The sequence below is a fragment of the Notolabrus celidotus genome, chromosome 6, assembly GCF_009762535.1.
Source record: "Notolabrus celidotus isolate fNotCel1 chromosome 6, fNotCel1.pri, whole genome shotgun sequence".
NCBI classification, from domain to species: Eukaryota; Metazoa; Chordata; class Actinopteri; order Labriformes; family Labridae; genus Notolabrus; species Notolabrus celidotus.
In genome coordinates, this window is record NC_048277.1 from 24,938,636 (window position 1) to 24,962,345 (window position 23,710).

Below are 23,710 nucleotides of genomic sequence, written 5' to 3' on the forward strand. Positions count from 1 at the left end.
AGATGTAATATTAACCAGTACAATCCTTAGCTTACCTAACTGATAAGTAACTACAACATGTTTTTAAGATTGAATATTAACCAGTACTATCCTTAGCTTACCTAACTGATAACTAACTAACATGTTTTTAAGATTTAATTTTAACCAGTATGATATAAATATATAATAGTAATATTATACACTATTTTATACAGTCTATGCGCTGTACACCTAACAGCCAGGAATGGTTGCTTGTAATTGGTCAAAATGATGTAGGAGGCGGGACTTAAATAGGTTCAGCCCTTTATTTACAGTCTATGGTTCTGCCCGTCCCTCGATAGTGACGACTGAAAGTTCAAGTTGGGTTAAACTGTGCGTCCAAAGTTTGCACAAGCTGTGCCAGGTGCTTCTGCCGACCCATCGAGAGAAAGCAGCTCGGTGTGTGTTTTCAAGTTCTGGTCGAAACTGACAGAATAGCTGCAGCGCTGGTGGTAAGTGCATTATGAGCCTGTCCTTTTGGGCGATTAAGAAACTGCGACTAAATAACATGTTTACAGTTCCACCCTGTCGACTGTGCAGGAATGATTGACATTGAGGCTCATTAAACAGCATGCAGTGAAATGGCTACACAGGCCAAGATTGTAACAAAATAGCTAAATGTGACATACTTATTTATATCATTATGCGTTAATTATATGTTTTTAAGTCAAACTGGGCTGCAGTATGAAAAGTAGAACCCCAATTCCAAAATAGTTAAGACGTTTTAAATGTTAATATAAACAGAATATGATGGTTTGCAAATCATTTAAAGCAGTGGTGTCCAAACTTTTTTTAAAGAGGGCCACAGATGATGTCAGAATACCTCAGGGCCAGTGGCTCCTACTGAGACTTAGCAATCATAAAAGTTATATATGAAATAAATATTTAATAACAATTATTTTAAATGTTTTCTCAAACAGTAACTAAGAAATCCTCAGTTCTCCACAAGCTATGTAAACATTAACATTATCTTCTTTTGGAGGAAAATGTTTTTCATTAGCGTCGGGCAATGTGGGAAAAAATGTTGAATCATTATATTCCTATGGCAGGATCACGATCTGGATTTCATCACACTTCTTTTCATGTTGTTTTTAAGACTTTTCTGACCAGCAGACAACATTTTAAGAACAAAATAATTATTTTCCAAAGTTCTGAACAATTTTTATGCACCAATTTTTTCCCTTTTCTGTACAATTTAATCATTTTGATATTGTCTTGTGTCCTCTTTTGTGTCTTCTGAACTTTTAGTGTTCATCAAGAACATTTTCACATCATGATGAAAACATTAATTTGAAAACCTGTCAACTTTAAGAATTATTGTCTTTCTTCTTTATTGCCGTCTTGCAGAATTCCCAGTGCTTTGGCTTTATAAAAGCAGTCCATATGAAGCTTTTTGAGACGTTTCTGGATTGACTTTAGTTTTGGTTGTGCGTTTGAAAGAAACTGCAAATGTACAGATGATTCAGAAGGTGATTAATTTCTGTTCTATAAATAACACAATTTAAGATGGAAGCTTTGGGCCATAAATAAATGGACCTTGGGCCGCGATTGGCCCCCGGGCCGTACTTTGGACATGCCTGATTTAAAGCCTATATTTAATTGAAAATATGGAAAAGATGACATATCAAATTTTGAAACAAATGTAGTATTTTTATTATTGATACATAGGCCTATATTTTATCAAATGTGCTTTTATTTCTTAACTCATCACTGACTTTTTAATTTCTGCATGGTTTTTATTATTGTTTTTTACTTAACTCATTTTAGCTCTCCTTACCTTTGTCATGTGCTCTGTAAAGCACTTTCTAAACATGTTTTTAAAAGGTGCTATATAAATACAATGTATTATTATTATTATTATTATTATTATTATTATTATTATATGCTCATTTTTGATGTCAGCAACACGTTTCGAAAAAGTAGAGACAGGGTCATGTTTAGCATTGTGTTGCATCAACTCTTCTTTTAACAAAACTGTCTGGAGTTGAAAAGTTAAATTTACCATCTTTGCCTGATATACCTGCTCAACTGTTCGGGTTCTCCTTTGTCATATTCTAAGTTTCATGATGCGCCAAATGTTTTCAATTGGTGATAAGTCTAGCACCGGACTCTTCTACTACGGAGCCATGCTGTTGCAGGAAGTGCAGAATGTGGTTTGGCCAAGCGGCAACCTCCGGTCTAAAAATATGAGTCCAATGCGAAAGTGTTAAAAGCTGCAGTTCATCGAGGATCTGCTTGAGGCTGGCTCCGGAAGTACTGGAAGTCACATACACATGAATGGGAAAAAGACGATCTTTACAGCAGAAATAAACATGTTTACAGCCTGGTACAAAAGACGAGTGTAGTCTGAATAGCTCATTTCTCGATGTGCTCTCACTGTGAGGGGGGTAAATTATTTTTCTAAAGCGGCAATTTCGAAGATATTGAGATTACTAGTCTTCCAATGAGAGGCACAGCTGCCTGCGGGAACACTGCAGCTGTTGGCTAGGAGGCTCAAACTCCGCCTCTTTACGTCACACTGGCTCGACACTAGCAATATGGCTCCCACCGACGATTGGTCACAAACAGCTCTTCAGAAACAGATGGGTGAAGTCACGGATACTACGTCCATATTTTATGCAGTCTTTGGGTTTGGCATATTGGCATATTTTTTTGCTGGAATATGCAAGTTTGTAAGCTACCCATGCCATAGGCCCTTATGCATCCTCATATCATCAGGGATTCTGGCTTTTTAACTGTGAACCTGTGAGAACAAGCCAGGTGGTCCCTCTCCTTTTTAGAGCAGAAGGCGAAGCATCCACCACTTTTCTCAAAGACTGTAAAATTTTGATTTGTCAGACCACATGACAGTTTTCCACTTCACCACAGTCTATCCTAAATGTATAACAAAAAAAATACAGTTTTACCTGCTTCAGTGAATGCAGGGATTACCTGTGTTGTTCACATACAATGTTCTCTTGAAGTGATTTTGAGCCCATGCAGTGATTTCTACAGAGTCGTGGCTGTTTTTAATGTAGAAGATCACTTCCATACAGAATTGGTTTTTGGCCTACATGAGCATGTATTTTTCATACATAGTAACATTTTAACATTTGATATTTTGTCTTTGTGCTGTTTTCAATTAGATTTAGGATTGAAATGATTTGCAAACCATCAAAATCTGTTTTTCTTAGATTTATTGTTGTGAATTTGTTGTAAATATTAAATAGTTTTTTTTTGTAAGTTGATCTGGTATTATTCGGTTAGTCTGTTGTTACAGTAGCTATGTGTTGTGGCGCCATAATCAGATAAATTATTTTCTTTCTCTTAATAGTTGACTTTAGAGCCTTAATATTTGACCAGATGAAAATAATACAGCTTCTGATACCTGCTCAGAGAAGTTATTTGACTCTTGGCCTCACTATTATTTACAGTGCTCACACTTACAAAATAGTTAATCCTGGTTCTCAGAATGTGAATAAAGAGCATCAATTTTATTATATTTTATTGTATTTTATATTTAAATTTTAGATATCTAAAAGCTGGAAGAGAGAAACAGCATCTCGTTTTTCCTGTATGTCTCGTATATACAGTGAAAATTGACAATAAAAACCTTGAATCTTGAATCAATAAGTGGATGTGTTTTATTAACAGACAGTATTGCTGGTTTGTCTTTTATGTAAAACTATTTGTTATTACACTTCAGACGCAGAATGGCTGCACTGCGACATCTAAGGCAATGCCACTCTGCGGGCATTTCCATTTCTCATCTTCACACAAGCAGCCGGGCCTCTGCCAAACAACATTACAAAATGCTTGTGCTGGGAGGAGGAAGTGGAGGCATTACAATGAGTGCACGCATGAAGAGGATGATGGGGGCCGAGAATGTGGCTGTTGTGGAGCCCAGTGAGGCAAGAATCCACTCTGGTTGTTATTTGTTGCTGTATTTTGTTCCAAAGAATTAAAAAAAATCATCAATTAAGCTGTGATTATTGTGTTTTTACCATTAAGTGAAGCTGCATTATTTCAACTATCCTCTTTTTCATAGACTCACTACTATCAGCCAATATGGACCCTGGTTGGTGCTGGTGCCAAAACTGTCGCATCATCAGGCCGTTCCACTGCGAGTGTTATGCCATCAGGAGTGAAGTGGGTGAAATCTAAAGTTCAGGAGATAAACCCGGACACAAACACTGTCCGAACAGATGATGGGAATGAGGTATGTCTGCCTTATGAATTTTTTTTTCTACAAGTTTGAAAATCTAAATGATTGCTGATCATGTGTCATCTGCTGGTTTAGAATAGAGTGTTGTTTTGTTCACAGACAGATTATTTAAACAATATTATAGACTGATCTTAAAGCCCTAACAAGTCTTTATTTCATATTACAGATCTCCTATGAGTATTTGATTGTGGCTCTTGGTTTACAACTCCATTATGAGAAGGTACTGCTTTATTTACTCAACTCTACTTTTATCCACTAACAATTAATTCAGTGCATCCTTCAAAATGTAACACTGTTGTTGAATACAGGTCAAAGGACTGGCAGAAGGACTGGACCATCCAAAGATTGGGTCAAATTACTCAGTCAAAACTGTGGAGAAAACATGGAAAGCTTTGCAGAACTTCAAAGAGGGCAATGCTGTGTTCACTTTTCCTAACACTCCTGTGAAATGTCCTGGAGCTCCACAGAAGATCATGTACTTATCAGATGCTTATTTTAGAAAGGTACTAACATTTGAAAAAGTATGAATATAGTCAATTGTTAACAGTTCGATTACAATATTTCTGTGTTTCTACCCAAGTCAGGAAAAAGGGCAAAGGCCAACTTAATATACAACACATCACTACCTGTGATCTTTGGGGTGAAGAAATATGCTGATGCATTGTGGGAGATTGTGAAACAACGTGACCTTCAAGTAAACGTGAGGACCAACCTGATTGAAGTACGGGCAGACAAGCAAGAAGCTGTGTTTGAAAATCTGGACAAACCAGGCGAAACCACAGTGATTGCGGTAACTACAGCTCAGCAGTGTCTTTTACAAGGAAGCGTAGTATCTACCGCATATGTCATGAATGAGGGTGTTCTTAAAAATGATGCCCTCTTGTGTTTATACCTGTATCTTTAAAACATCAAACACAATATACATTTATTCATCCTTTGTTCCCATTGAATGTCAGATTGGGACCAAAGACCAGTGAATGACTCATCAACTTTTCTTTTTTTCTATTTAGTATGAAATGCTTCATGTAGTGCCACCAATGGGACCCAATTCAGCGATTAAAGGCAGTCCACTGGCTGATGAAGCTGGCTGGTTGGATGTTGATAAAGAAAACCTTCAACACAAGAGGTACCAAAATGTGTTTGGGATTGGAGACTGTACCAACCTGCCCACAGCCAGAACAGCTGCTGCTGTCGGTAAGTGAACATGGTGTCATTAGTTGAAACATTGCTATAATGCAACACTATGAATCATCCTGTTGTTTTAAACAGGAAACACAGTTTTGTAACTTGTGTTGGAATTCAAAAGTTTTTCTTATCTAAATGTTTTGTGCAATAACCAATTTCCCACAGGGTTAAAAACATACACCATACTCTGTAAAGCTTAATGCTTTTGTCATATCCAGTGCAATGTAAGAGTAGGTCTTAAGCCTTTGTTTAGAAGATTAATTATTTCGTAGCATATGGCAGGTCAGTACTTTGGACTTTATGAACACACAGTGAAAAGGTTAACCCTTTGTTCCCAGAGTATTTTCTGCATTTGTGCAATTTCCTGTCTGTGAACTCTTGGTTAATTGGTCAGAAATCGCTTGAAACTTGGCATTATTGATCATGAGTGGTTCTTATCACTGCCTGAACAAACAACACTATGCCTAATCATACCAATCCAGTATAAAGTCAGTGTAATTATGCAAATACTTACCGAATGATTTTCATGTAAATACAGGATTCCAGTGTTGATAACATTTAAAATGTCTACATTTAAATACCAAACTTTAAAAACTGAGCCATACAAACTAAAGTATTATTGAGCACAAGACAGGTCAACACTTGAAAACCTAGAAATAACAATTAGAATCAAGTTTTTATTTAAAGTGATTTTAAAAAGCTACAGGGTGCAACTTTGATCTGCTTAGGGAGTTTAATTCCAAGGTCCAGGCGCTTGGACTGCAATGGCTGTATCACCTTGGTGTAAGGTAAGACTCTGGAAAATCAAGGAAGGGCACTTCCTATCATCTAGTGGGAGGGGATATAGGGCAAAAGTAGAACTGATAAATAATGAGGTGCAAGGCTGCCTCTCTCAGGACTTTGAAAGTTATAACTAACATTTGGAAATCAGTTCTTAAAGAAACAGTTTGCATGCAGAGAGAAGCCAGAACTAGTAAATTGCGATTGTTTCCGATCCTGAACAAGCATCCAGGCAGCTGAATCTTTGACAAGTTGGTGGTGGAAGTGGGATATTATGCTGATGCAGGAGATAATTGTTGTGCTCTAAATGACTAGTTGTGAAAACACAACATTTTCCACAGATTTCTTTTCATTTGTAGAGAAATTTGTTTTTCCTCGAAATGCACCAGAGATGATTAAAGCATAGATGTCATGAAGGAAGATTAGCTGGTTGGCAGTATTCTGAAAAATGTTTGCAAAGTTGAAGCTACACTGCAAGTGTCAGAGTATGGGCAGCTCAAAATGTTTACTTAAAATGTGGTTGCATTGATAAGTCAAGAAGAAGCAAGTAACTGGAACAAAGGATGGGGCATAGCACTGGGCCTTGGAGGACCCCACAGTGAACACCTATAACAGCTGACCTAGTATTATTATACAAACAATAACTGGACTTTCTTTAAAAAGGCTTAAACCATTTCAGAGCTGTGTTACTAATACCAAGCAAAGTGTCATGGTGGTATTTATCACTGCAGGGAAATCTGAATAGGTTTGGTGGTGAAATGGTTCTGTCATGTTATTTTTATATGCTACATGTTACTTGTGCAAATGTTTTTCTTGGTACACGGCTGCCCCACTAAATTTTTAAAAACGACTTGAAAAGCTCACCGTTTGTTTTCTCATCTTCAGCTGCACAGTCTGCTGTCCTGAACAGAACCATCAGCCAAATACTGAAAAATGAAAAGCCAGATAAGAAAGTAGGTGTGGAATTACCATCAAGAATACGAGGAATGTTATATTTGCTTTGTTGGAATGATATGCAAGTACATAATCAGCCTCTCCTTGTTTATAGTATAATGGCTATACCTCATGTCCGTTGGTGACGAGCTACAATTCAGTAATTCTGGCAGAGTTTGACTACAATTTACAACCACTGGAAACATTTCCCATCAATCAAGCCAAAGAAAGACGAATCATGTACCACCTGAAAGCTGATATGATGCCTCCCCTCTACTGGCATGGACTTCTAAGGTACATATTTGGAAAAAGTTGGGAAACTGTGTCAAATGTTTAAAACTTAGTTGAATAAAATTTGATGGTTTGCAATTCATTTATACCCTATATTAAGTTGAAATAGTGCAAATACAACATATCATATAATATAATATTCATGAATTTCCCCATTGTGGGACGAATAAAGGAGTATCTTATCTTATCAAAAGTTGAAACTGAAAAATGTTGTTTTATGAAAAATCTGTGCACATTTTAAATTTGATGCCAGCAGCATGTTTAAAAAAGATGGGACAGGGGCATGTTTGCTATTGTGTTGCATCACTGCTTCCTTTAACAACACTATATAATTGTCTGGGAACCAAGGAGACCAGTTTCTGGAGTTTGGATAGTGAAAAGTTGTCCCATTCTTACCTGTTATGGATTTATGCCACTCAACAGTCCATGGGGTGACAAGTCGGGACTGCAGGTAGTCCAGTGTAGCACATGGACTCTTCCACTACAGAGCCATGCTGTTGTGATAGATACAGAAAAATAACATTGTCTGGGTGGCAGCATATGTTGCTCCAAAACCTTTGAATAAGTTCAATATTTTTCATCCGTTATTGAAGAACACAGAGACCTTTTTTTTTTTCATAACTTTATTTATAGTTTTTTTCTTACTTTTGAACAGATATGTACATATTCAAACAAACATGTACATCCCCAACATCCCCCAAACCACCCGACACCCGAAAGGTTATAAAACAGACAGGAAAAAGAAGAATAAGGGTAAAAACAAACAAACAAACAAACATGTATATGTATGTTATGATAGTAATAATGATAACCATAGCAGGAAATAAATTTAAAAAAATTTATACATATAAAAAAAAGTAAATAGCAATAAATACATAGAATGAAATATATAAAAGAAAATAGATAAAACATGTAAATAACAATAAATACATAGAATAAAATATATAAAAATGAATAAATAAAAATAGAAGTGTATTGACATGGAGACTCAACATTATGGTAATTGTGAAAAGGGAACAGTGAGAGTAAAATCTATAAATGGGGCCCAGATAGTAATGAATTTCTGACGGGACTTGGTTCTGTTGTATCTAAATTTTTCAAGGGGGACTAATAACAGCATTTCTTTGATCCAGCTAATAAATGATGGGGGCTTGTCTGATTTCCAGTTTCGAAGAATGAGTCTCTGGGCTTGGAGTGTGGCGAATGCCAGAAAATTGTCTTGGGGGCAGAGATATTTATGTTGCCGTTTGGAACTCCAAAAATAGCCAGGATTGGATCAGGTTCAATGGTCTTTTGGCAAATATCTTAAAACGCTTTAAAAGTGTCATTCCAGAACGAGCACAAAGGACAGAGAGCTTTTTAAACTTCAAACTTACTGCTGGCAAAAAAAAAGAAAATATATTTTTGATTTTAACAAGATCTGTTTTAACACTTGATATGTTGTATCTGCTCTATTTTAAATAGAACATGGTGTCTAACTGATTTGCAAACAATCAAAATCTGTTTTTTCAATTCTTTACACAGCATCCAAACCTTTTTTGGTATTAGATTTTTAATTATTTTACACGTTAAAAATTGGTTAAAGGGATCATTCACTATCATCAATTGATGTTCTTTATTTTTCCTACTTCAGGGGCTTGTGGGGTGGACCTGCTCCATACAGGAAACTCCTTCATCTTGGGATGAAATGAAACAACACTATCCCTTTGCAAGTTAAGAGTAACATTCCCTAAACTCCAGGGAGAGAAGTAACTCATTAAAGCCACCAGTCTTCTTAAGGCCTGGCACAGATAGTGGCTTCATCATGGTGATTATTTAGATCATTTGATTATTATAGTGATGATTTTGAAGGCATGAATGTAAGGTCCTTCTGCACTTGAGATGTTATCAGCGTAGTTTCTTATAAGTCAAGCAATTGCACTATCTTCAGGTCTGTGTTGTATTCATGCTTTGTTTACAATTTTTGATTGAAAATATCTGTATGGAAGAGTGTTAAACTTAACCACCTCTAAAAATACTGCAAATGCCGTTCTAATCTTTGAAGATCTGTAACAAAAATATTTTTTTGTAAGTGATAATTTTTCATGAGTTAACAATTTTAAAAGATTTACTCTTACATTTTTTAAGGACTTTTTACAATTAAACAATCTAGTGTTATTCTGCTATTGATGTGAAGAAGCAATTGCTTATTAGAAGTTATGATGGCATACTTAGTAATGTTTTAACACTGTTGCACTTCATTGTTTTGTTTTTAACAACCAGAAGTTTAACTGAATATTTTGAGTAACTAAGTATGTTAAACTGTTATGTTTGCACAGTCTGTTGTTTGTGAGCAATGGGATAACTTTGGGTCTTAAGCCTACTGTGATGATTCACAATAGATTGTAATCACAACATTTGACAGTCTATTTTGATTTCTTACTTAAAGTGCATTGCAGTGAATTCAGGCAGTCCAGTGTAGCACATGGACTCTTCCACTACAGAGCCATGCTGTTGTAATAGATGCAGAAAAAAGTATTGTCTGGGTGGCAGCATATGTTACAGATGGGCATTATGACTTTTTCTCCAAACCCAGCAGAAAAAAAGTAAAGTTATTTACACTATTCCTACCAACAGCAGCTTTAAGCCTACTGTGATGATTCACAATAGACTGTAATCACAACATTTGACAGTCTATTTTCATTTCTTACTTAAAGTGCATTGTGCGTAATTGTCATTAAATCCCAATCAAGCTGCACTCCCATATCAATGTTAAAAAATAAAAATAAAAACAGAAAAAAAATTGTTTTAAATGTTATTAACCCTCCTTTTATGTTCCGGGTCAAATTGACCCTTTTTAAAGTCTATTTTAGGCAGTATATGCCTTCCAAACCAGCTAAATGCAGCATAAAAATCTGGGCAGCATATGACAGAAAGAGGTTTCGTATTAATTTATCAACATCACTTCATAAAAACAAAAAAATCAAAATGTAAAATAAAATTAAAAAAAATCTTTGTCATGTCAAACTATTTTATTTATATTTAGGGCTTTCCAATGTACATTAAAAAAAGTTTTAACATTAGTTTTAATGAAAACGAGTGAGTTATCCTCATTGAACCATGATCTGTGAGAATTAAAGAACACCAATGGACTAAATCTTGATTTAATGGTTGGGAATGGAGTTAATAATGAGATTAAAATAAATGTATATTGGGATTTTGGGGGATTCTGACACTTTTAGATAATTGAATATGCCCCAGGGTTAAAATAATAGCAGCATCAACAGCTGTATCTGGGAAGAAATAGACATGCAATACAGCTCGGATCAATGCACTCAGTTCACCAGTATGTACACCACGTCTTTCCTGTAATCACACAACAATACCAGTAGGGATAAAGTGTGATAGTGAGTTAGTATAGCGGCGCGCACACGCATTATAGCCATTTTCCTGTTGAGTCCTCTCTCCACTCTCCGCCACGTTGTTTCCCCTGTACGTGTGTGTGTCGCATTCTCCTGCGCACAACCAGCGTTATGTTTGTGATGAGGCGGGAAATGGCGTCCACAGACATGGGTGATCAGTGACTGAGGCACCGAGCGACTGACACAGCTGCCGGCAGCAACAACCAACGGCCCGGCCCGGATCGGTGGCCGCCGAGAGCTGACAACGCAGCGGCAACATTTGAGGAGCTCCTAAAAAAATCATCAGTAGGTAAAAAACAACATGTAAACAAAAAGATGTAGTCAATGACTGCTGCTAGCTTAGAGGCTAATGTTAGGGGGCGTAGTCTAATGGCTGAAAACAGACATGGAGGAGAACAAAATGACGCTTTGCTAGCTAGCTACGAGGTGGCTTTGTTTGACTTACTGACGGATAGTTCTCAGGATTTACACATTTATGTTTACAGGGACAGACTTCAGACGTGCTGTGGGAGCTTTAGTGGAAAATGTCACGGCTTCGCTTCTGCTGCCATTGGCATTTTTTGACAGCCTTGCTCACAACTAGCTCTCTGTAGCAGCTTGTGTCCACTGCCCACGGACCCCAAACCACAGCATCTGGTTCACGTTACGTTTGGACACATTCCAATTACAAGCACTTTACATCAACCTGTGTGTGTAGAAACTCATGATTGTGTCCCACCACGGTTAGGATGTGAGTGTCAGACAGGTGTTTGTTGAAAAATCAGCAGCTGGCTAATGTTAGCTGGTTGACGTCGTTGGTGTTATTACAGCCCGATGTTACATAACAGCCAGAGATGCTTTTCTGCTAACACATCTTATTTGATCACAAAGCTGCTGCACCATTCAGCATCTTAAAGAAACCAGCAGCCCTTTTAATAAACACAGGTTCAATCAGAAAGGATCATTTCAGGCCTTTTGTTACGGATTGTCAGGACTCAATGTTTATCACGAACACCGCCCACTCCAGGCACTGCTCTGCCTGACACACTGACATGATAACATGTTTCTTTACCTTTATTTAAAACCTTATTAAATGACTGGGGTGACCAAAGAAGGACTATTCATTATTCTGAAATTATTATTATTATTAATATTATTATTATTAATATTAATATTAATATTGATATTATTAATATTTTAAATTTGGAATCACATGAGTTCAATTATTTTCTTTTCCTTTATTTAAAACATTATTAAATGACTGTGGTGACCAAAGAAGGACTATTTATTATTCTGAAATTATTATTGTTATTATTATTATTATTATTATTCATAATACTTTAAATTTGGAATCACATGAGTTCACTTATTTCTATACCTTTATTTAAAACCTTATTAAATGACTGTGGTGACCAAAGAAGGACTATTTATTATTCTGAAATTATTATTATTATTATCTATTTTTTGGAATCATACGAGTTCACAATTGCACAAATTACATTTGAAGAGTTCATTTGCAAAAATAGATGACTCAGTTTTTTCAAAAAACATATTTCTTTTTTATTTAGATTCCTAATAAAGTTTTCAAGATATCTTTGATTAGTAAAGTAATTTTGACTTAGTCAAAGCCACCCAACCTCAGATGATTGATCATACCAAAAGCTAGTATTAGAAAAAAACGTGTTTTTTGAATATATATTTTTTTAATTTTCCAAAAGTGAGTTAACTGTTTTTGCAAATGAACTCTTCATTTGTTACTAGTCATCTATAGCTGGGGTTCCCAAAGTGTGGGTCAGGCCCCTTGGGGGGTCGTGAGATGTATTTCAGATATTTTTTTTTTTGAGTTATCTAAAGAAAGAATTAATATTATTTATTTTTGTTTATTTACCTTGTTTTCTTATGTTTATCTTCCTTTTTGTTTGTACTGTTAAATATTATTATTATTATTATTATTATTATTATTATTATTGTATTTTTCAAGGTTCACTTTATTGTCATTCATGCACATTTAAAAACATGAAGGAACAAAACACATTACTCAGGTCCAGCAGCATACAGAATAGATAACAAGCTAAAAATAGACTCTATGAATAAGTAAATAAATAAATACATAACCTCAAGCCTACAGTAAGTAAATATAAAAATGTAGTTTGAAACCAGCGAGAAAGTAATGTGTGCTCACAGTCACAGCTGTAAAGTGCAGAGAACAGATATTTTTTGGATGTATTTATTTATTTTTTCTTCTCTTTGTTGGTTTTGTGTTACTCATATATAATTTGTTAACTTTTGGTGAAAAAAGAAATACTGAAAAAATGCAATAAAAAATCTGAATGACAAAAGTTATCTAAAAATAGTAAATTTTACCCGTTATAGTAAAAAAATATTGACAAAAACCGAAGCTAAACTTGAAATAAAACCTTGAAAATAGAAAATGTAATGAGTTTTCTGCCTTTCTTTTGCCAGATGACTCCTAAGTTTAGGGTTAGTGAAAAGTTAATTATCAAAAGCATCAGTAGCAGTAGGTTAATTCATAACGGCACAGGAAACACAGCTACATGCTCATACAGGTAGGGTCATTTTCTGCAGACCAGCTAAATGAAGCCACATTAAACCACTTTGGAGGGACAGTGGGGGTCGCGAGTCTTTGGCATCTATATTTTGGGGGTTGTGGGCTTAAAAGTATTTGAACCCTATAGCGATCCACCTTGTTTTTCAATGTTACAAGACAGTACTCACTAAAAACAAACAAAAAAGAACAATGACAGAACATGGGGTGTCTGTTTCACAAGAAAATTATAAATAAAAATACTCGGATACACAGAAGTAAGTTTGAATACCTTAAACTAAAGGTATTTTTGTAGAAATATAAGACATCCACTTACTCCACACTTCCTCAAATTAGTCTTTCCGAAGCTTCAAAGAAAAGGTAATCCGTTCCATTTAAAAAATGTCATAAATTATATCATACCAGTCATCGATAGATGGTGGGGCAGGTTTAAGCCATTTTCTGGTTATTGCTTTCCTGGCAGCTGTGCTCAATATTCCAAATAAATAAAAACATTTTCTATTATTGGATGTGTGGAGGTGTCCAACAAAGCTTTTCCCAACTAAAAGTCACATTTATATCAAACACCTCCCTTAGTTCTTCATGTATATCAAACCAAAACGGGTGTTATTCTGCAATTATTAAAACAGGTCAGTGTAAGGTATTTAATTTAATAATCGTACAAAACCAGATTAAAAAAAGACAATTATTTGTTTTGCACCAAAGAGTACCTTATCGTCCAAATACACTGACTTCATAATTGTTCTTGGTAATAAATTAGAAAGATTAAATAGTGTATTTAATTTATTTGTTTTAAGATCTGCAATTGTAAATAAATAAGCTGCCATCAACCAGAATAACAAAACTATACTACAAACTATCTATTAAACTTTATAAATGTGTTATTGAGTAACTGATTCGAGTAGATTTGAGAGTTCGAACATTTTTCTGGGGCAAGCAAAATAATCCAGAGATTAATCATTTTAAAAATAAATGCCATTCTCAGCCCTTTGTATTTTTTCTGGTGAAAAGTATAAGCAGGACCAGAAAAATTTAAAATACACCTAGATAACTTGATTAAAGACCTATCACATTTCAGCATACTGGAGCTCAAGAGTGGAACAGACATAATTTAGTTTCATGCTTTTCATATCGCTTTAGTTATTTTAGTCTGATAAATGACAAATATGCAGAGCAGATGCAACAGGGAAAGTTAAAGGAGACTATCGTGAGATATAGTTTGTGTACCAGACAGCAGATCATAGTCATGATAGTTTATGTTTATGCATTTAAACACTATTAGTGTATATATTCATTTTCCACATATAACCAGATCAGTGTTTACCTCTAGAGTCCAGTGTCTGTATGGTTGTTCAGTTATGACTTTAATTTGATTGGTCAATTCTATTTGAAGCTGTTGGTTGTTAATAGAATGTGAAGAGAGAGAGAATTTGATGAGTTGCTCATCTCTTATGTAGTAGTAGTTTATGTTCAGACAGATTAAGAGTTTCTGTTTATGTGCTGTTTACTTTTGACCTGTAAAGCAGGTATAGTCAGTCTCATCCCAAGCATAGACACAACCTTAAGTCCTACCATGAAAATTAAAACACACGTTAGCATTTGGAGTACAGTCCAAGACAATCTTTAGATTGTAGTTGAGCTCAATTTTCATTTAAGAAGCTGTGTATGAGGTTATCTTGTTTTAAGATGCCTAACAGAGTGTGTCCTCCTCTTTATGACTTCAGTCTGATTTAAGAAATGTTTAATGATTATCCTCAAAGTATCAAAAGCAGTCCATTACTTTAAGTTTGCATCAAATCTTTGGTCATATACATTGAAACTGTGCATGATATACAGATTGCCTTTGGGTCTTATTGTCCAGTGCAAACAGATAGTCATATTTACAGATCTCAGAGTAATATTCTGCTCTCAGAATTAAAGCAACATTCCCTTCACAGTCTTTCTCTTCCCTTGTCAGAATTTTCTATGTGACGTTGGAGCATGATGAGGCTGAGAGTGCGAAAAGCTCCTCAGCAGCCGAACATAGGCCGTCGAACACAGCCGTCCCAGGCCAAACGGAAACACTGTGAAGTGGAGCCCTCCCCAGTGAGAGGTCGAGGCAAGATGCAGAAGAATGAAACCGGCCTGTTCTCCACGATAAAGAAGTTTATCCGTGGAAATGCCGTCAAGGTGGGTTTTCATCATGGCTCTCAGCTGCTGGTTGATAAGTCAGTTTTTGCTGCTATGGCATGAAAATACTCAGGAGGAGCACATATTTATTTAAGTATTTTGGGCTATAAAATCTTGATTAATTGCAGAATTTCAATGGTTAATTCTGGCATGCTTAAAATTCCATTATATTGTATTACATGACAAAAAGTTCATATTAAACTGTGGATAATGTGTGTTCTTAGCAGTGTGTATGATTTGGGAATCAAATGAAATGTGTTAATAGTCTTGACTTTTGCTGCACTGCTACACCAGTGTTGTCTAACACCGTGACTTTGAGGAAGGCGAAAGCTTCAGAGTGCTTATTCTGAGATACAGTTCTTTAATTGGTTTCTTAGTTGTTGTTTTTGAAGGATAACATTGTTACACACCAAAAAATGTGCATGGAAAACAAGATAATTCTGATTACTCACTGACAAACCATGATCCTGATAGCACTTGCACTTTTCAGAAGCTCCAAATTGGCTGCTGTCTCTGTTGCATACAGGTCATGAATACATGAAACTTTAAAGGCCAAATTCCACCATATCCGTGTCCGGTCCGTTTCCGATCCGTCACGGCACCTGATCTGATAGGTTTCTATTCTAGTCAATGTTAACTTCCATTGGATCCGCTCCGTTGTGTTCAAGCTGGGTCTCTGAGCCGGCAGGTCGGAACGCAACAGATCAGATACGCAGGATTTTTGCTGGATGCCGGTGCACAACGCATCAATTCATCACAGAAAGAAGGTTAATTTTCAGAATAAAACAGTCTGTGTTATCGTTAGATTGTTTTTAACTTAACTAGGACAACAAAATAATCATTTACAGCGGAGGCAGGCCTGGAGTTATCAAGTCAGAGGGTTTCAGAGGCTGATAAAGACAACATGGATGAGGAGAGGAGGAGGAGAAACCCTGATTCAATGAGTCCAGCTGTCCGGCGGTCCTGCTCCCTGCTGCGTTCTGAAAACCTAACCGGTGGGTGTTGATGGACGAGAGCGCACGGAGCCGGACTGCAGCGGATCAGATATAGACCGTACAAGGATCTGGTGGCAGTCCCGTGTGAGACGTATCACAACATGCCTGTAGTGACTATTCTGACCTGATTTTAGTCGCTGTCTGGGTGCGGGAGTGAGGTGTTTTTGTTGCGTTATTTCTTGCCGTTTATTGATCCAAAAGATGAACAGGTAAAGACAACTTACTTTGAAGGTGATATGCAGGATGAGGATAACAGTTTGGTCTAAGACGAGCGGTAAAAAGCGTGTGCTCTTCCCGTTCCCAAGATCACTACTTCACCTGTGCCCCTTTTGTAGCATTTACCTGCCCGTTTACCTGAAGTGCCCCTTGTGGTGATTGTGCAAGTAACAAAACAAAAAACAAAAAACAAAAAAAACATAGGTAAAATGGCTCATACATGCCAACCTGAGGACATCCCTGAGTTCAATGTTGCCACCCTTTTAGCAAGCACTGTCGTTCACTTCTTTGATTTAGTTTATGGTGAATCACACACTCCAAAATAGTGTGGCTCTGCCGGCCGTCATGATGCAGTTGCCTGCTGACATCAGACTGATTAGCTGCACCTACTGCCAAGTACTTTGGTGATATTCTGTTTGACACAGTGCATCTTAATTTATTCTTGTCAACTGAGCCATCTGGGGGTTTAAATGAAGTATGCCATTTAACAGTGCAGCGGTGTCGTCATTTTTCATGGCGGGGGCAGCAAGAGCGGGGACATGCAGCCGTGGCTCAACTGATTGACTCACATCGCATTGACGCGTTAACGCTGACAGCCCTTTTTTTTCTTTACCTAGTTTGAGCTTGTTCGAATGTGAATCATTGTAACCGTGACTAGTGTTGTAATTCTTTTTTTACTTTTCTCAGGTGGAGCAGGATATCCCCGCCAAGAGAAGTCGTATTGATTGTAATTCTGATAGTGATCTAATCACTTCAACACCACAGACTAGAGGCCTTGCCAACAAATCAGTCGCCAGAGTGTCCCGGAAAAGTCCAAACAAAGGTACTACAGACTCAGATAGAGCTGTCTTCTTTACTACAGAGTAGTCGTAGATCATATGCCATGTTTCTAAAAGAAAGTCTAAAGGAAAATATGTGCCTATGTTTTGTTCTTGGGTTGTTCTTAACAAGTTTCTTTTGCAGATACAATGACCTGCAACAGTAAACCCATTAAACCCAATGGTAAACTGGAGGCTCCTGTCGAGGCAGCAAGCAGCCCACCACGCACCACCCTTCTAGGAACCATCTTCTCCCCTGTCTTCAACTTTTTCTCACCAGCAACCAAAACTGGTATAAAAATCAGATATTTTCTTATAAAATTTGCATGACTGATTTAAAAATCGTCCTGTGTCTCTGAAGTTTGTTTTGAGATTGTGTTGACTCTGCTGACCCCTCTCATCATCTGTCTGCAGCTACTCCTGGTTCAGACTCTCCTGGCCAAGCGATGGAGGCAGAGGAAATCATGAAACAGCTGGACATCGAGCAGGCAGAGGAAATCCCGAGTAGCACCCTCACGTCCACAGAGGGCATCACTCCGTGTCACACGGCCCCGGTTTTACCACAGAGGCTTCAGATGCCGCCTGACACTACCATAGAAGAAGGGGAAATCGTCACTGAATCTGACATGCCACCACTAACAGGTATGACTGCAGTCACATATTCTCAGCCAGAAAACAAGATTTTAGAAAAACAACAACACTGCTCTTTGGAAACCTGTCAGCTCAGGCGTTACTGTCTTTGTCTTCAGCAGTTAAACTTTCAATTGATAAACAAAGTTGAACTGAATGCTGCAGAATTTCTGAAAAGGCAAATATGATCTTACAGAAGCTCAGAAAATATCTGCATCCTCTTCATCACCTCTGAATAGTATTAACGGTGGTAGCATTTATTTCTCCTTTCTTTCCCCCCTGAAAAACAGACAACAGAGAGTTTCCTTTGAGTGAGCTAGTGAAAAAGAGGCTTCGCATTTACATGACATCCTGACTTTAACTGTCTCTTCTGCTCAATATCACAACACTGTAACCTATCCATCTTTCCGTCTTCAGCAGTTCCTGGGTGCATGCCAGACGGCAGTTACCGACACACGTTACCTCCAGCCCCTGCAGAAACCTCGTATGATGAGGACTGGGAAGTCTTTGATCCGTAAGTGCTCTGAAAGCTGAAAAACCTTGTTGCTCTGATCTGATAACACACTTTTAGAGAGCAGTGTTGTTTCTGTTTGATTCAGCTTGGAAGTTAAACTCAAGGTGACATTGTGTGTTGGTGGGTGAACAGAGCTCTCTGTAATGTAGAACTGTGAACCTCTAGATGGCAGCAGAAACAGAACAATCAACCAGAGGATTCTTTCATGACATCAATCATGTTAACAAACTGTGCCTCCCTCCAATACTGACAGCATACATTTTGCACATTTTTGTGTCTTTTTAAACCCTGTCATGTTATAAATAAAGTAGAACTTGATTTTTTTTAATGATATTTTTATTGTATTTCTCACAGTCAAAGTAAATCATTTGTACTCAGTTATTATTATAATTATTTTTTTTTTTTTACATTTTATGCAAATAAAGGAAATAAAGACACAAAAAGTAATATAAATTATAATGTAATTGGAATTCACAGTTTGAAAATAAATAAGTCAAAAATCTAATAATAATAGCAATAATAAGAATATTAAATAGAGAGGATAAGAGGGGAAAAAAATGTGTAGTCTAACTTCTCAGTGAAAATTAAAGATAAAGCAAACAACTAACAACAATAAAATACAAAACAAAAGAAAAATTAGAAAACAGAAACAACTACATATACCCTGTTTTCTTGTTTTCAGGTACTTCTTCATCAAGCACGTGCCTCCACTGACAGAAGAGCAGTTAACACGTAAACCAGCGCTACCTTTAAAAACACGCAGCACACCAGAGTTCTCCCTCGTCCTGGACCTGGTGAGCAGTGAGAGTTTCTTAGGCTGAATCCAAATCTTCTTAAAAATCACTTGATGCTAATCCTTTTTTCTCTTCCTCTTTTCTTGTATGTCAGGACGAAACTTTGGTCCACTGTAGTTTGAACGAGCTAGAAGATGCAGCCCTGACATTCCCTGTGCTCTTTCAAGACGTCATATACCAGGTAGTGTCTGTAAAAAGTCACTAATCACAAAGAGCTCTCTTTTTATTGCTGCTGTGATTAACCTTTGACCTTTTTTGCATTGAAGGTGTATGTTCGGTTGAGGCCCTTTTTCCGCGAGTTTCTGGAACGCATGTCACAAATGTATGAGGTGAGATGCTCTTCAGTTTTACAGTTTTACAGTTTTACAAGTGGCTCTGGATTTTATTTGTTTATTTTGACTTTTTGCTAATAAATTGCTGTTGGGATTAAATTTCAGATTATTCTCTTCACGGCGTCGAAGAAAGTGTACGCTGACAAGTTGCTCAACATCCTGGACCCGAAGAAACAGCTGGTCAGGTGAGTTTGTGACGGCTTCATAGCAAATGTTTTGATTTATGCTCAGCTGGCTCTGTGGTGTTGTTGAAGTTAGCTGTGACAATGAGGATGAAATGTTAGCGTATAAAAAAACAGCCACAGTTAGTGTTGTAGTATTCAAGACCGGTCTTGATCTCGAGACCACTTATTTAAGGTCTCGACTGGGCGGACCCTGTATTTTATATCAAGACTGGTCGAGACCACCACTGATGCACTCTGTGTCCCTGTCATTACTGTGTTAAGAGAGGAAGCCCCCCCTCCCTCTTTATCAATTCATTAATTTTTTCCTCACCTGCTACGACTGCGACTTTCTTGGTGCTACAGTGAATGACGCCCCCTGAACTCAGGCGTTAATGAGACAGACAACAGGAGGAGAGACTGTGCCTGTGACCAGAGATGTCTGCTAAGTCGTTTAATTAAGCAATAAATACACATTCAATAAAAAACTGTAGAGGCACACTGAGAGAAGGGCACAGCTAAATACCTGCCACAGGATTCAGGATCAACACCTATAACCCATCAGATAAAAACACTACAAATATTAGAAAATGTAGCCGAAACAACTGATGAGAAAAAAAGGCTTGATAAAATAATCCTGCTCAGCTACGACCTCTTATCTCTCCTGAGATCACAGGCAACAGAAAACACAGTTTAACTCTGATCTAAAGCAAAAGTTAAACCAACGATGACCAAACAAAACTTAAGGAGTCAAAACAAAGGCAACAAAGACAAAACCAAACCTTGTTTGTTGCTGTTAATTGTATTTTGAGCAAACTTAAATAAAATATACAGAAGTCTTTTATTTTGTAAACTCTCATGATGATTTCTTATTGATACATATGGTCTTGGTGTTGTCCCGGTCTCACCCTGCCTTGGTCTTGGTCTTGTCTCGGTCCCTAAATGTCTTGGTCTTGTCTTGGTCTCAGTGCACTCTGTTCTCGGACATGTCTTGTTCTCGGTTAATGTGGTCTTGACTACAACACTAGCCACAGTAAGGGACGAGGCAGAATTGTATGCAGTCAGAGACTCAACAAGGAACGTGTCACCTAGAGCCTCCACACTCTTAACCTGAGGTTGTGTTTTTCTTTGTTTGACTCCAGAACGCCGTGTCACTGTTTTTATAACTGGACAACATGTCTCCTGTGATTTTCAGGCACAGACTTTTCCGTGAGCATTGTGTGTGTGTTCAAGGAAATTACATAAAAGACCTGAATATCCTCGGACGGGATCTTTCCAAGACGATAATAATCGACAACTCACCCCAAGCCTTCGCCTATCAGGTACGACTTTTCATCCCAAGACTTAAACCACTTCCTTTTAAAAAGCCAGTCTCTCTTCTACTGTGTTAGTACATCACCTCATTTCTTTTTCAGCTTTCTAACGGGATCCCTATCGAGAGCTGGTTTGTGGATAGAAATGACAATGAACTTCTCAAGCTTGTCCCTTTCCTCGAGAAGCTGGTGGAGCTGGTATGTACTTTGAATCATTTTGACCTCTGTATTCAGATTAACAGTAACTGCCTAATACCTCTTTTGTACATAAGGTGCATTTTGATCAAGAGTTCCGGGGTCTTTTAGCCCCCAGAACTACTTTACCTTGAACTAAAAGGTTCCTCTGCCCCCATTGTTCTCTGTGTTTCAACCGCGGGCTGAAGTCCCGGGTAGATTGTGCAAATCAGGCCAGTGAAGTATGGAAAAAAAAATTATATTAAATAACATTTTGAAATCTTAATAAAAAACTAAACTAGTATGCATTCCCAGAAACTCCCTCTGTGTTTCAACAACTGTGGAAACTCCACAAACACCGTTACGTTCAGTTGAAAGTCCCAGGACCTTTGAAAAGTACTACCCCTAAAGCAGGGGCTTTTCAGGGGGGAGATTATCTACCCCTGAACTAAATTTAGACCCTGGTTCCTCCGGTCGAATCGCATGTAGTTCCGGGGTAAAGTCCCTAGTTCCGGGTCAAAAAACACCTTTTAAATGTCAATTTTGGAACAACTCATGCAGCCCATTTCTCGGTATTAAATTATGTTTGGTCTGTTCTCTCTCTCTGTCACAGAATGAAGATGTCAGACCGCACATCCGAGAACAGTTTCGCTTGCACGACCTGCTCCCTCCAGACTGAACTCATGTTCCTCTTTGAAGTCCGAGATGGTATCAACATTGGAAAATAAAAAATCCCAGAAGGAAATATTCAATGGATTTTCTCTTTGCAAACAAAACATTGCCATTATAATCATTAGATTTTTTTTTCCTTGAATCATGAAAAAAAAAAAAGAAAATAAGGAGCTAAGTTTGAGTCAGAAAGCCCTGGACGTTTTTAAACCAGACTGAGAACAAACAGATGAGCTCACTGCGGCAGACTTTTCACTTTCTGCTCGCTTCTTTTTAGTCCGAGGTTTGAAGACGGCCTCCTTGAAGGTATTTTGTCTTTTTAAGAACCATTTTGGATTGACTAATCTGAATGTCATGCAGTGTTGGATTATATGGACCCTGACGGCTTCAGCCTGACCCCGTACGGCCAGTCACACTTGTATAGTACTCGCTCTTGTAAATATTTGTACATAGTATTTTTCTTTAAGGTTTTTAAGTCGTTTTATTTTCACTTCAGGTTTTAGTATGTAATCTCTGATTGGGTTGCTTTTACAAACCAACAAAATGTTAGTGTGTTTTGTTTGCGGCTGTGGATAAAACGGCTGCGTTTCTGTTGTATGCCTGCATTATTCCTGTGATGCTTTACTCCATTACATGCAGCTGTCTGTATTAAGGTGCAGTTTTCTTTTATAAAAAAAATATCTTTGGGAGGAAAATGTTTCTGAAACGATATTTTAAAACTGTATGTAATGTTAGCTAGCATAGGGTCTGAACTGAATACGAAGCCATAATGGCTAAATTCTAATTTTTGAGATTTCTATTTGAGAGTCCAAGTCCGATTTCGACACCTTGATCGTCCTCTTCAATGAGGGGAAGGGGGGGGGGGGGGGGGGGGGGGGGGGGGCTTCAGGCATCTTGCACTTTGACATCCAGCCCTTTGTAAGTTGATGTGAAATCTTGTCACTTTTCTACACAGGTGTGTATCACCTCAGTTTGTTATGTGTGTGTGGGCGGGGGGGATGAAATTGTAGCACCAGCAAATTGCCAACATGTTTGCTTTGAAATGTTGTTTTCAAGACGTCTTGTATGTGGGATCTTTACGATGTAGGAGTCACACGTTTTATTGACTATTGAATGATCACTCCTGTTGTATTCAGTGTTACTTAATGGTTTCCTTGAAAATAAATTCATTTTTCTACGACTCAGAGCTCCCTGCTAATTATTTCAACACAAAACTTTGGATACATAGAAGTGCCTAGATAGTCTGTAAGTTATACTGGTTGAACAATTGCTGTGTTACTTTTGACTTATAAAGAATTGACTGATTTAGGCGTCATCACAAAAAGGAGTAAGTGACAGATATGTCATCAACATTAAAAAAAAAACCTAGGAGCTCAATTCAGCCATGTAAAAAGTGAAAAGGTTTCTTTTCAGAGGGACCCAAGATTTTCAGACCACGTCCCAACCATAGACTGTATAAAATATGGACGTAGTATCCGTGACGTCACACATCAGTTTCTGAAGAGCTGTTTGAGGCAAATCGGCGGAGGCAGCCATATTGCTTCTGTCAGCCAGTGTGACGTAAAGAG

At 37.5% G+C, this 23,710-nt stretch overlaps 2 protein-coding genes across 4 annotated transcripts; both read left to right on the top strand.

Annotated features, from left to right (window-relative positions):
* The first annotated feature begins 318 nt into the window (after positions 1–318).
* Positions 319–10,075, top strand: LOC117813773 (sulfide:quinone oxidoreductase, mitochondrial-like). The gene is made up of 10 exons (XM_034684808.1): positions 319–470; positions 3,704–3,908; positions 4,046–4,216; positions 4,389–4,442; positions 4,531–4,725; positions 4,803–5,012; positions 5,233–5,416; positions 7,073–7,140; positions 7,236–7,414; positions 9,045–10,075. The coding sequence occupies exons 2-10, from the start codon at positions 3,711–3,713 to the stop codon at positions 9,100–9,102; spliced, it is 1,317 nt and encodes a 438-aa protein (XP_034540699.1). The 5' UTR covers positions 319–470; positions 3,704–3,710; the 3' UTR covers positions 9,103–10,075.
* Positions 10,076–10,771: 696 nt separating this feature from the next.
* On the top strand, positions 10,772–23,322 carry ctdspl2a (CTD (carboxy-terminal domain, RNA polymerase II, polypeptide A) small phosphatase like 2a). Of its 3 annotated transcripts, none has more exons than XM_034686510.1 (13): positions 10,772–11,097; positions 15,315–15,526; positions 17,425–17,560; positions 17,701–17,847; positions 17,970–18,197; positions 18,603–18,699; positions 19,382–19,493; positions 19,588–19,674; positions 19,760–19,822; positions 19,931–20,010; positions 21,182–21,308; positions 21,402–21,497; positions 22,087–23,322. In XM_034686510.1, the coding sequence occupies exons 2-13, from the start codon at positions 15,338–15,340 to the stop codon at positions 22,150–22,152; spliced, it is 1,428 nt and encodes a 475-aa protein (XP_034542401.1). In that variant the 5' UTR covers positions 10,772–11,097; positions 15,315–15,337; the 3' UTR covers positions 22,153–23,322. The 3 variants fall into 3 exon arrangements, with proteins under 3 accessions (XP_034542401.1, XP_034542402.1, XP_034542400.1); XM_034686511.1 differs by having other exon boundaries at positions 10,780–11,101; positions 18,606–18,699; positions 22,087–22,321; XM_034686509.1 differs by having other exon boundaries at positions 10,783–11,101.
* The last annotated feature ends 388 nt before the right edge of the window (positions 23,323–23,710 follow it).